This window comes from Lasioglossum baleicum, chromosome 1 (genome assembly GCF_051020765.1).
Source record: "Lasioglossum baleicum chromosome 1, iyLasBale1, whole genome shotgun sequence".
Classification (NCBI taxonomy): domain Eukaryota; kingdom Metazoa; phylum Arthropoda; class Insecta; order Hymenoptera; family Halictidae; genus Lasioglossum; species Lasioglossum baleicum.
In genome coordinates this window covers 4,073,013-4,085,883 of record NC_134929.1, presented here as the reverse complement: position 1 = coordinate 4,085,883, position 12,871 = coordinate 4,073,013, and the positions used below count along the sequence as shown (strand labels likewise).

Below are 12,871 nucleotides of genomic sequence, written 5' to 3'. Positions count from 1 at the left end.
GGGAATGAAACAATTTGTAAGGGAATAGACTTCACCGATTTTGAGTATATTTTCAACCAGATAAAGATAATTGGAGTAAATTCGAAAATAGGTTGTGGTATCCAACCTTTCAAAATAGTTGGATATTATCGGAGAGGTTTATAGAAAACCTATAAGGTGCAATGCCAGATGTGCATGTACGAAACAAGCATACGATGTCTTCCAAAAAATGACAACGTTATGAACATCAACCTCAGCGCAGTTGTCGCAACAATACTCACACGAGGCGGATATAATCAATTAGAAGACATTATGTCTATCTTGAACGTGGAGTGCATGTCTTACAAATTGTACATGAAATGTGAAGACGAAATAAACGATGCCTTCGGAAAGGCTGCGGAACGAGAGATGGAAGCTGCTGCAAAAGAAGAAAGAGATTTAGCCATTGCAAGAGGCGACGTTCATCCGGAATGGAATCTACCGATGATTGAAGTAGTCGCAGATGGCACCTGGATGAAAAGATCGTACCGTAGCGGAGCCTATAACTCCCCATCCGGAGCAGTAGCCATCGTTGGACAAAAGACACAGAAGGTCCTGTACGTCGGTGTGAAAAACAAGTTTTGCATAATTTGCAAAACAGCGGCTAAGAAGAACGAAGAGCCACGCGCCCACCTTTGTTTCAAGAACTGGAGTTATCAACAGAGTTCGACATCAATGGAAAGCACTGCTATCCTGGAAGGATTTCAATGCAGCGTACAAATGCACGGCCTAATATATTCGACATTAATTGCCGATGGCGATAGCAGTGTGTACAAAAAAATACTGGACAATGATCCGTATGAAGAGTTTATGGTGTACGTGCGTAAAATTGAATGCACGAACCATTTGCTACGCAATTTTAGCAAGAGAATCGACGAAATAGCTGAAAAAGACCGCTTTAAGGAACTGAGAACTATCGTGAAGAACAATGCCTACCGTCTGCGCACCGGAATACTGGCAGCCGCAAAAAGAAGATTCGAAGAAGAGCTGAGCAGACCTGATCAAGTCAGAAAATTGAAAGGCGACTTGAAGAACGTGCCAAGTCACGTGTTCGGGGAACACAAAAAGTGTAGGCAGTTGGCATACTTTTGTCAAAAATGTGATGACCCCAAAGAAATTAACCATGTCCCGCAATTGAAAGAAGCGGGCATGCTAATTGGTCATGCCGGAAGTCTGCTCCATAGGTACACCAACAACATTGTAGAATGTTTAAACAGCCTAATAGCCAAATTAAATGGAGGGAAACGGATAAACAATGGACGAAAAGGCTCATACCAAGCAAGAGTCAATGCTGCCGTCGTCCAATTCAATTCAAAGGAAGTGGTTAGTCGATTGTGCGCTGCAATGGGTAAAGAACCAACAGCCATCGTGAAAAAGCTTGAACAGAAACGGAAACATAAAGCGGAAATGACGAAGAAGTATAAAAGAAAGCAAAAGCAGCGTCTTACCGACCAGAAGCACAGCGATGCGATAAGGACTATGGCCCCAATGCGGAGAAACCGGACATGGATGAAGCAGAGTATAATTCAGAGTTGGCGGAACGCGTGGCAATACTCTACAAGCGGCAAACGATGCGAGAAAAGATCGAAGCTGAAACTCATCATCAAGCTTTCAGCGAGAAATGGCTAGAATACCGGAAGAAATGATTAACGGCTTCTAATTTCGGCAAAGTATGAAAATTTCGAAGGAATACACGACGTTCAAGTGCTGTAGAAAGGGTTATGTATCAAAATGTACCGCGTGTAGCATCCGTGGAATACGGAAAGGTCGTCGACATCAACGCCCTGAAGCAATTAAAAAAGGAATTAAAAGTCGTTATTAAACCGTGTGGGCTCTTTATTGATTCCGTCATACCTTACTTAGGTGCGACACCAGATGGATTGATACATGACGATACCATTGTCGAAGTCAAATGTCCATACTCGGAGAGGAATATGACTCCCGACGAAGCAATAGAGAAGCTTCCTAGGATAAAAAGCATTTTCCGGAATGATGGACTGAATAAAAACCATGAGTTTTATTATCAAGTGTAAGGACAGTTGCACATCACAAACAGGCAGTTAGCATATTTCTGTATGTGGACACCCAAAGGAATGAAGTTGGTCAAAGTCCCAAGAGACGACACATTCTGGAAAACAGAAATGGAAGACAAATTGATGAAGTTCTACGAGGATTGTATGCTACCAGAAATAATAGATAGTAGATATCATAGAAAAATGCCGCTCAGAGAGTAAATAATAAAAGGGTGTGCTAGAGAGCAAGGTACATCCAATGATAGATAAAAGGCCCATAGCGACTGCACCGGCGCGGCGAGTGCAACACAGCGCATATGAAGAGCTGCTCAGCGCACATGAAGAGCTGCCTTTTTTGGCCTATCACGATTGCACCGGCGAGCGCAACACAGCGCATATAAAGAGCTGCTCAGCGCATATGAAGAGCTGTTTTATGGCCTAATGCGACTGAACCGGCGAGCGCAATATCGTCTACATAAGACGGGACTTTTTACACTATCCTAATAATATTTTTAATTGCAGCTATAATCTTTCATGGATTCTTTAGGAAATGTAGGTATTAGTTTCGACATTCAAGTGGTATAAACTCAAAAAGTAATTTTTACTAAACTCGTCCATTATTTTCTTTTAGATCAAACCATGGTGTACAGGATGACTGAAGTATAGTCTATCGACAGTTCCGGTCAGCCCCCCATCAACGTGGAGAGGACAGTAAGTGTAGGGTGAGTTTTAGTGAGGTATACCCCGTGAAATCCTGTGTATTGCACTTTCCGCACAGATCTCACCTTTGGGCCTTGCACGAGCTCCTCAATGTTTCCGGGGTCTCAGCCGGGGAGAGTCCCAAACACCCCGGGGTTGCGATGATCCCGGGGAACGTCATAAAGATTCAACACCCTATACTCAAAACAATAAAAAAAAAGGTGTACAGGATGAGCAACAAGTCTTCGCCGTTCGTATATTTCAGTGACTCGAAGAGATAGAAATGCTATCTCTGTTTTTAACTACAGATTCATGAAATGCTCATATGTAAATTACAATGTTTCTTTAATAGGTTCAATTGTACATATATGAATCGTGCTTTCAGTGCCACAAGAGTTTCAATTCGATCCTGTAACGAATACGTATGGTGATCCATCGAGACGTCTAGAAGTGAAAACGAGCACAATCGAATTTATTGCACCTAGCGGGTACATGGTAGGACATATTTTCAATTTGTGTGAATTAAGCAGTTGTTATGTAGGTTCACCTATAATGGTTGATGCCAAGGGGACGGAATAATTAAAATTATAAATATGTCACAGCTCCGCCCATCTCAGCCAGTTCTATATCTGTTTGTTTTAGACGTGTCGAGGTTGGCAGTGGAAAGTGGTTACTTGAATATAGTGTGCAACGCGATATCGCAGGTATTGTCAAGGCTGCCAGGAGATAGTAGAACACAGATCGGATTTTTGGCAATGGACTCCGCGATTCACTTCTTCAGCATACCTGACAACGTGTCCCAGCATCAGAAAATGATTATACTTGATATAGATGGTAAAAAGACAAAACATACGCAATGCATTTAATAGTGTCCTCATTTTCAATTTAACAACAAGGAATCTTTTTTGTAGATGTTTTTCTGCCGTGTCCAGATAATCTAATAGTCAATTTAAAGGAACGCGAGGAATTAGTCATGGACTTGTTGACTCATTGTTAGTGGTGGTGGCGTTGGAATTCGATGTCCTAATCACGGTCAAGGACATACTGTTGATAACACCTCCTCCGGAGGATATGTACGACCGGATCAAAGCGCGAATTATCTCGAATTATGCCATTTCGGTTGAAAGCAAACTGCGACAGTGTTTGAGTGAGGGAAAACCGTCCCAGATTTTGACGCGCCTTCGCAACTTGCACCACGGTTATTGTAGTGACGAACTAATTCGCGCCATATTTCTCGAGAAGCTGCTGGCGCATGTCCGCGCCATCTTGGTTATCGCGGACGTTTCCGAGCTACAAAAGCTTGCCGAATTGGCCGATATGGTCGTAGAGGTCTACGAAACGGACACGTCCGCGACAGCTGTCGTCTCACCCGCTTCCCTACGCGCGTTACAGGAAGAGGTCGACCGCCTCGCGAACCAATTGGCCGCGTTAACAACATCGTGCGTCCGCGTGTCTCGCGGCCGTCGACGAACCTCTTCACGGAGTAGGAACCGATCGCGCACGAGCCGCTCTCGTTCAAAAAGAAACATTTGCTGGTACCATAGAAAGTTCGGCAAAGATGCGAATCACTGTCGCAGGAAGTGCTCCTGGAAAGCGGGAAACTGAGCCGTACTAGCCGTTTGGAGACGAGCGCTTAAAGGTGAGCGCATACTAGATGGTCGCGGGAAGGCCGCGGATAGTCTCGAGAAGGCCGTGGCCGTCGATCGGCAACAAATCTCGAGCGGGTTGACGGGGAGCAAGGCTCCCTGCTGTGCGTGGCAGAAAAAAAAGATCTCCGTGGGCTCCCCACCTCTTTTAGGGAAAGGGACCTTTCTTTCAGGGAGCCCTGCTACCTGCTGTGGAGCCGTCAACCCGCTAGAGATTTGTTGCCGCTTAGATGTCCATCGACGGCCGTGGCCTTCTCGAGACGATCCGCGGCCTTCTCGATACGCTCTGGCATGCGCACACCTTAAATAGACTTACTTATTAGACCACATACAGTAATTCTTTAATCGAAGTCGCAACACCCGTGTTTTGAACGGACTTCAGTAGCGTAGAGAGGCTATTTTTTTATGACTGCGTCTACCGCGCCGAGGCTTCAATCGACGAGCCGAATATAGAAACGGACAGAATGAAATAGGATCGCGTGGGCGAAGCGTGTCGCCGTCGCGGCACAGTTCAAAGGCCCGCGTTGTCGCTGTCCTTCCTTGCTCCTGAAACTTCCACTGTCTATTAAACCACTAAAGTTGAAATTATATCGTGTTTGGTGTCATTTGAATCAGAGAAATGCCAGGAATAAGCTAGTAAAAGTCCCATAAAACAATAATGAAAATTAAGAACTTTGAGAATTCGATTCACTCGAGTCAATGTGTGGTGTTCTGTTAAGGAGGCTAGGATCGTGGTTTCGATAGGAGCAGAAATTAACTGTACGCAGGGCGTCGCTTTACACACTCACAATAGTTTTATTATAAAAGAGATATCCGGAGATACAAGTATACGTTACGAGATCGCGTGTCTGAGATCGACGAGAGTGCGATCGATAGCGGCGGAACGCCAATGGTGAATGTAGCGCCAGTAGTGACTAGAAATGGAACTACGTTGCCAACTGTTATACCGATCTAACACTCTCCCTCAATGTTATGATTCCTGAAGGGAGTACATGACATTGCATTTTAATACAATTGCTGTCTAATTGATGAGAGGCGTTACGCCGAGTTCGCTCGTGCACTTATGGTGCTTTGGTCCTGAGAGAGCTTTTGTGAGTACGTCGGCGATCATGTCCTCTGTTGGGATATATTCTATCTTCATTGGATGATTTAGTATAGCTTGACGAACGAAGTGGTGTCGGATATCGATGTGCTTCGTTCTTGCGTGGAACACAGGATTTGAAGCCAGTTTTCTTGCTCCTTGGTTATCGTTGTATATTACGACATCAGCTAAATCTGCAAAACCAAGTTCTTTTAAGAAACCAATTAAGTATATGGCCTGTTTCGTAGCGTCGGTAAGTCCCATGTATTCGGCTTCCGTCGATGATAATGCGACTGTCCTTTGTTTGCGGGATTCCCAACATATGGCGGCTCCGCTAAGAATAAATGCTGAACCTGTGTATGATCGCCTATCTATAGGGCAGTTCCCCCAATCGGCGTCTACTAATCCAATTAGATTTTTGTTTTCCTTTTTATATAGAAGTCCGCAGTTGATGCTTCCTTTAAGATATCGAAGGATTCGTTTTGCGGCTGTCTGATGCACCCTTTTATGTTTGCTGTTAAATTGGCTTAAGGCACTTACCGCATGTGCGATATCCGGACGCGTACCGATTGCTAAGTATGTTAATGCACCCATAAGTTCCCTGTAGGGAAAGTTGTGAGCGTCCTCTTCGTCATTTTCTCCGACGGCGTCTAATTTGCTGCCAACAGCGAGAGGAGTACTCGTTGGCTTGCAGTGTTCCATCCCGAACTTTTGAATTATGTCGCGAATATAACCGGATTGTGAAAGACGTATAGTTCCCCTTTCGCGCTGAAACTCGAATCCTAAACAATATTTTACTTCTCCAAGATCCTTGATCTTGAATGATTCGGAGAGTTTCCTTTTAATTTGTCTCTCCCTGTCCTGATTATTGGTGATAATCAATATATCGTCGACATAGACTAGAATGAATGTTCTTTCACTTTTGTCGACGTACACGCATGGATCTGCGTTTGTCGGAGTGAATCCGATACTTCGAAGGATTCTGTTTAGTTCCTCATTCCATAAGCGGCCCGCTTGGCGCAGGCCATATAATGCCTTTACAAGTTTACAAACTTTGTGTCCTGTGCGGATCTTGTCTAGCATGCTTTGTGCCCTTTTTATAAGGTCGGTGTCTTCCTCTTCATGGACGATCCTGTGAAGCATTTCTTCAAGAAGTGGGGGCATATCCATATAGATTTCCGTGTCGATTTTGCCGTTCAAGTAAGCAGTTGTTACATCCAGTTGCGCGACACGAAGATCATACTTCGCGGCTAATGCCATCAATAATCGAAGAGATTCGATTCTCGCTACTGGTGCGAACGTGTCATGAAAATCTATATCTGGTCGTTGGGCGAATCCTTTCGCCACAACTCGCGCCTTCCGCCTTTCTAAGCTTCCGTCCGGTTTGTATTTGTTCCGAAGAACCGTTCTGCATCCTATGACCTTGGCTTTGTCTGGTTTCTTGACTAAAGTCCAAGTACGATTTGTGACTAGGCATTTTATTTCCGAATAGATCGCCTCTTTCCATTCGTCGCTGTCGGGACCAGAGATTGCGTTGGAGAAATTAATTTCTGACGCGAGCATAGCGAATTCGGCTTCGTGCCATTCTATTTCGCTTTCGTCGCTCTGCGCGTTTTGCTCTTCGATCTGTGAGGCATCATCGGTTTGCATGTCCTCGTTTGTTGTCCCCGTATCGAGCTGCTCGTCCCGACTCTGATTAACATTTGCCGTATTATATTCTTTGGCCGGTCGACCTGGTTTTCCGGTTTTTATCTTTCGAGGTCTTCCTGGACAGCGCCTCAAAGTATTTTCGTCGTTTGTATTATTTTCCGTGTTCGGTGAAGGATCGGGCGTTGTATTGGTTGCGGGCGTTGTTTGCTCTTCCGGTGTTGTCTGTTCATCGTTTCGTGTAGTCTCGGTGCTTCCGATGCTTATGATCCTGAATCTTCCGTTTGCAGTTTCTTCTGTGATGATATCATGGAACTTGTCTTCGGAGTCGAATTCGTCCAGAAATTTCACGTCTCTTGTTGTTCGAATTCTGTTCTCGCTCGGAATCCATACGCGATACGCTTTGGATTTGTTCGAGTATCCTACGAAGTTACCTGCGATCCCTCTTCGATCGAACTTCCCCTTATTTTGGGTTTTGTCCAGCACGTATGCCCTGCATCCGAATGTTTTAAGAAATCTTATATTCGGTTCTTTCCCAGTCCATATTTCGTGAGGGGTTTTACCGTCCAGGCTTTTGGTGATGCATCTGTTGCGTATAAAGTTGGCGGTGGCAATTGCTTCCGCCCAGAATTTAGGTGGAAGTCCCGACTGTATCAACATGCACCGCGCCGATTCAACTAAGGTACGATTCTTGCGTTCGGCGATTCCGTTCTGCTCCGGTGTGTGAACGGTTGTTAAGCGTCGACGGATCCCGGCTTTACTGAAAATTTCGTTCAAGATATTATTACAGTATTCCGTTCCGTTATCCGATTGAACTGCTTTTATTTTACGCCCGGTCTGCGTCTCAACGAAGTTTTTGTATTCGATGAACCTACTTGTTGCCTCGTCCTTACTCTTAAGGAAATATATCTCGCACCATCGACTGTGATCGTCGATTAATGTCATGAAGTAACGCGCGCATCCAATTGATGTAGTTCGCATCGGTCCGCACAGGTCCGTATGCACGACATCCAAGAGGTTTGACGATCGCTCGGATTTCCCGTTAAGTTTTCCCCTTGATTGCCATCCGATGTCATGATGTTCACGTCGCCTTTTGCGGTTATTTGAGCTGTCGCGTTACTGGCCAGTCTCAATCCGCTGCGTGTCTCCTCCGGGTTCGTGAACAAACCTTTGTCGTTGCATAAGTGAGATGTGCATCCGCTATCCAGACACCAATGATTCTTGTCCAATACGGTGCTGGAGAGCTGTGCTGACTCATCGTTGAGTGTAGTTGCGAGATACGTTTCATCGTCAGGATCTCCCCTTGGATTGGTCGACTTCTTCTTCCAACAGTCTGCAGTCTTGTGTCCTACCTTTCTACAATATCCGCACTTATATTTAACAGGATGAAGTGATTGTTTACCTTCGTTCGGTTTTCCATTGGTTTTTCGGTGGATTTCCTCTGCATTTCTCGATGGTTTTCCTCTGTGTCGGTAATGCTTGACGAACATGGCGTTGGATTCGTTTCCAGTCGTCTTTTGCTTTCGTGCGTCGCTTTCCTCGATTATTTTTACCCGTAGCGATTCAGCATCCGGTAGATCGTCGCGCGTCTCGATCGCGCATCGGAAATTGTCGAAGCTGTCTGGCAAACTATATAATAGCATCATTGAAAGTAACTCACCATTAATGTTTATGCCCATGGCTTCCAATTTATCGACAACGTCGAAGAATACAGTCGTATGTTCTCGAATATCCCCGCCTTCCTGCATTTTGTGCAGGGTTAATTTTTTTGAGTAATGTTGCTTTACGTGCAGGTCCTTTCGAAGCGTAGACGGACTCCAATTTTTCCCACACTTCTCTTGATGTGTTGCAGCCGCGAATCTGTTTTAATTCGGATGGATTTATCGAAAGTATCAGATCCGACATAGCCTTTCCATCTTGTTTCAGCCATGCTTTGTGCGCTTGTTGCGATGCTCGGAGGGCGTCGCCTTCTCCACCCACGACAGGAGGCACGCTTTCGCCGCACACGTATTCCCAAAGATCATTTTTCATTAAGACGGCTCGTGCTTGAATTTTCCAAGTATCGTAGTTTTCACGCGTTAGCACTTCTAACCGCACGGTGTTCGAAAATGCCATTTTTCTTGTTCGATCGTTCACTGGCGACACGGCGTCACTTTATTATTCGTTAGCACGTGTATACGCGTTCGCGACGATTTATGTTCTTTTATTAATGCACGGAACTACGAGCGAAAACAGATCTTCGATCGATCTCTAGCGTCACTTGTGCAATTTTGCGCGCCTCGTGGCCGTATAGGTTAAGTTGCGTATTTCGTTAATTTTGTTCTTTATGCTCTGGGCCCATAACCTGTTAAGGAGGCTAGGATCGTGGTTTCGATAGGAGCAGAAATTAACTGTACGCAGGGCGTCGCTTTACACACTCACAATAGTTTTATTATAAAAGAGATATCCGGAGATACAAGTATACGTTACGAGATCGCGTGTCTGAGATCGACGAGAGTGCGATCGATAGCGGCGGAACGCCAATGGTGAATGTAGCGCCAGTAGTGACTAGAAATGGAACTACGTTGCCAACTGTTATACCGATCTAACATGTTCACACCGATATATCCGAGCCGAGATCAATCATCGCCGCCCTACGGCTCACAGTGAGTAAAGTGGAACAAGAGGAAAAGTGACTTACCTCGCTTCAAAAAGGAATAACTTTCGATAGGAATGAGGTAGAGCGAAGAATTTTTTTTTAAATTAAAGCTGAGACTTTGCAGAATATGGGGAAAATAGGGAGATTACGGTACGAACGGTTTTTAACCTTGAGAAAGTTCGTTAAACTTTCACAATTTCCAGAAAATGTGGTTTCTGCGTTACCACGGGCAGAGAAAATTTTTTTTAATTTTTGCTATATATTATTTCCCGTAGATTTTTTCACGCTGATTTCAAATCTGGTCTCAAAATTTGTCTACGACTTCTGGTTTTTTCAAAAAATCGATTTTTGTGACAAGAAATTAATGAAATCATGTTTTCGTTGAAATGATTTTATGACATACTAATTTGAACGTAAATATGTACATCGTATTCTCATATATACAACACAATATAAATAATAATAATAAAGTATTTGAACGTTTTAAGGGGGCCGGCGCGGCCGTGCAAGAGTGTGTGGGCACACGCACACATCGCTAAATTCGCATATACGTATATGCAATTACAAGGTTTACGACTTTTCGAAATTACGCTTCAGCATTGCAAGGAGTAGTTCAGAATTGGTCAATTATGATTCCTAAAAGTCGTGGTACGGTGGGTACGGTGCCCAAAATGCATATTTGTACGTTATAGACAGGCTTGTGCGAGAACCCGAAATCTCGGGTTCGGGTCGGGTCGGGAATTTTCGGGCGAGAACTGTCGGGCTCCCGAACGTATGATACGCTTCGGTTTCCCGAAAGTATCCGGCTACCTATGTCCCTTTCGGGTTCCTGAAAGTATCCTGCTTCCTCTGTCTGTTCGGGACCCCGAAGCTATCCGACTACATCATACGAACGTATCGAGATTATCAACAAAAAGAGACGGTAGACAGCGCGGCGCGCGGCACAGCGTCTTTGACTTCGACTTTGACACGTCGAAACGATCTAACCATTCTAACCTAACTACCTACATAATATCTACATCGATATCGATATACAATCTATGTACACTTGACATTTGTACATATACAGTATACATTATAATCAATGATACTAATGATATTAATATTTATTGTATATAAAGAATAGACATAATTACTTTCCAAAGTTTGACAAGAAAAATGTAATCCACATAATCAAATTATGTATTACTAATTAACTATAATTGAATTAACAGTTAACAGTATATTATTCTAATGAGACAATGAATTTGTTAAGGAATTTGTTACACAAACAAATGTAACGCGAGAACACGTGTAACGTATTTAGTATTTATTCATGTATTTTAAATTTTAGTATATTTACTTTATATTAGGCGACACAGAAGGAAATTATGAAATGAAGAAAAAAATGAAGCAATCACAAAAATATATGTTTTATTTTAAATTGTAATGTAGGAAACAAATTTCCTCGATATTTGTTGATAACAATCGGGTCCGATTTGGAGTTACTATGTTCCCAGCTGACGAAAACAAGCGTTCGCTTGTACATTGCGTCGCGGGAATGGCAAGATAATTTCTCGCTACTTCACGCAATAGTGGATATTGAATTTGGCATTTCCACCAATTTGCAATATCTGTTACACTCGGAACAACTTCGGCACTTAAATACGTGCGTATTTCTCTGTCTTTAATGGTGTCCTGCGTTCCTGGTCCTTTGCCTGCATTGCCAAGTTTTCGTTCAAAATATATAGACAGTTTCGACTGTGGTGTGGCTAAAAAATAATAACATATCACACTTATGAGAATCGCTATGTAATTTTGTAAATTTCAATTGTTAATTATTCGTTTTACTTGATGTGCTCGGAATACTTTGGTTTTCAGTGTCGTCTGTGATTGTGATGCAATTCATCTTCTCTTTTAATTTTTGTATTGCTTGCTCCCTCATCTCTTCCGATAAAAACCGATCTTTAAAACGAGGGTCCAATAACGTCGCTATAATGATCGGATCACTTTTGGCGATAAGATCGAACCGTTCCTAAAATTTAAAATTTAGAAAATTACAAGATTTAATTAAATTCTTTTTTCCTTTGTAAAATTATAGTATGTAAATAAAAAATCACAAATACCTTTAACGCTTGGCAGAGATCTCTACAAATTTCGGCGTTCATATTTGATTGCTCTATTTCTTCTTGTAGTATTGTCATTAATCCGGTATACATTGGTAAATATTGCGATAACGTAGGATATGTTTCCCCGCTCATAATATCTGTTGCTTCTTCCAGTGGGTTTAATGTGTTGACTATTTTTTCTATTGTGTTCCATTCATCATTATTTAAATTTTGGGGCATATTAGCTTCGAGTAACGTCATATTTAAAGGTGCTCTCAGTAACAGTAGTCTGTGCATCATATTATGTGTTGAATTCCAACGTACATCTACTTCTTGAATTAATTGTAACGGTGTCTGGTGTGGTTCTAACAATTTTTGTGTTTCCATAAATTTTTGCCGGGCTGTGGATGAGCGTGAAAAATAGGTTGCCATTGCCCTGCATTTCTTGCGGATATCATTATACTGTGGTAATTTTTGCAACGTGCACTTGATCGCTAGTTGCAGGCAATGTGCAAAGCAGGGAATGCGCGACCATTTTTTGTTTAGTTTGATGGCTTTAACTAAATTTCGCCCATTATCGGTGGTGAAAACTATTTCTTTGTCCATGGAATTTATCCCCCAGGAACTTAATAAATTTACCAATGTTTTTTGAATGTATATGCTTGTATGTGATTTTGGTAAATAGTGTAAATTTAACATATAGCGGCGGATTTCAAAATTCGTTGTCGTGTAATGCAACGTTAACGATAAGTAACTTTGGACAGCTCTCGATGTCCAACCATCTGTTGTAAGGGCAAATACAGTAGTGCCTGTAAATAATATACAATTTTGTTATAATAGTAAGAAGGAAAGTGTACGTAATAACAAGTAATAAGTAATATATATATATACGTGTATATATATATATTGTGACGTGGCAGTTTTGCCAACGTCACCCAATACCGATTATCGGAAGACCGGGTCACCCTCTGGCAGCCTAATACGCGAGAGGCGCCGTGGCGAGCGCTCGCCCTGGGCGCGAACGAGACCCATGGGCGAGCACT

The 12,871-nt window shown here is 43.0% G+C and overlaps 1 protein-coding gene across 1 annotated transcript; it reads left to right on the top strand.

Annotated features, from left to right (window-relative positions):
- The first annotated feature begins 769 nt into the window (after positions 1-769).
- Positions 770-4,384, top strand: LOC143211627 (uncharacterized). Its single transcript, XM_076429460.1, has 2 exons — positions 770-3,563; positions 3,641-4,384. The coding sequence occupies exon 1, from the start codon at positions 829-831 to the stop codon at positions 1,645-1,647; it is 819 nt and encodes a 272-aa protein (XP_076285575.1). The 5' UTR covers positions 770-828; the 3' UTR covers positions 1,648-3,563; positions 3,641-4,384.
- Positions 4,385-12,871: the final 8,487 nt, after the last annotated feature.

What these genes read in the sequence shown, in the direction of transcription:
- LOC143211627 (XM_076429460.1), top strand. Translation starts at nt 829, where the DNA reads ATGGTGTACGTGCGTAAAATTGAATGCACGAACCATTTGCTACGCAAT.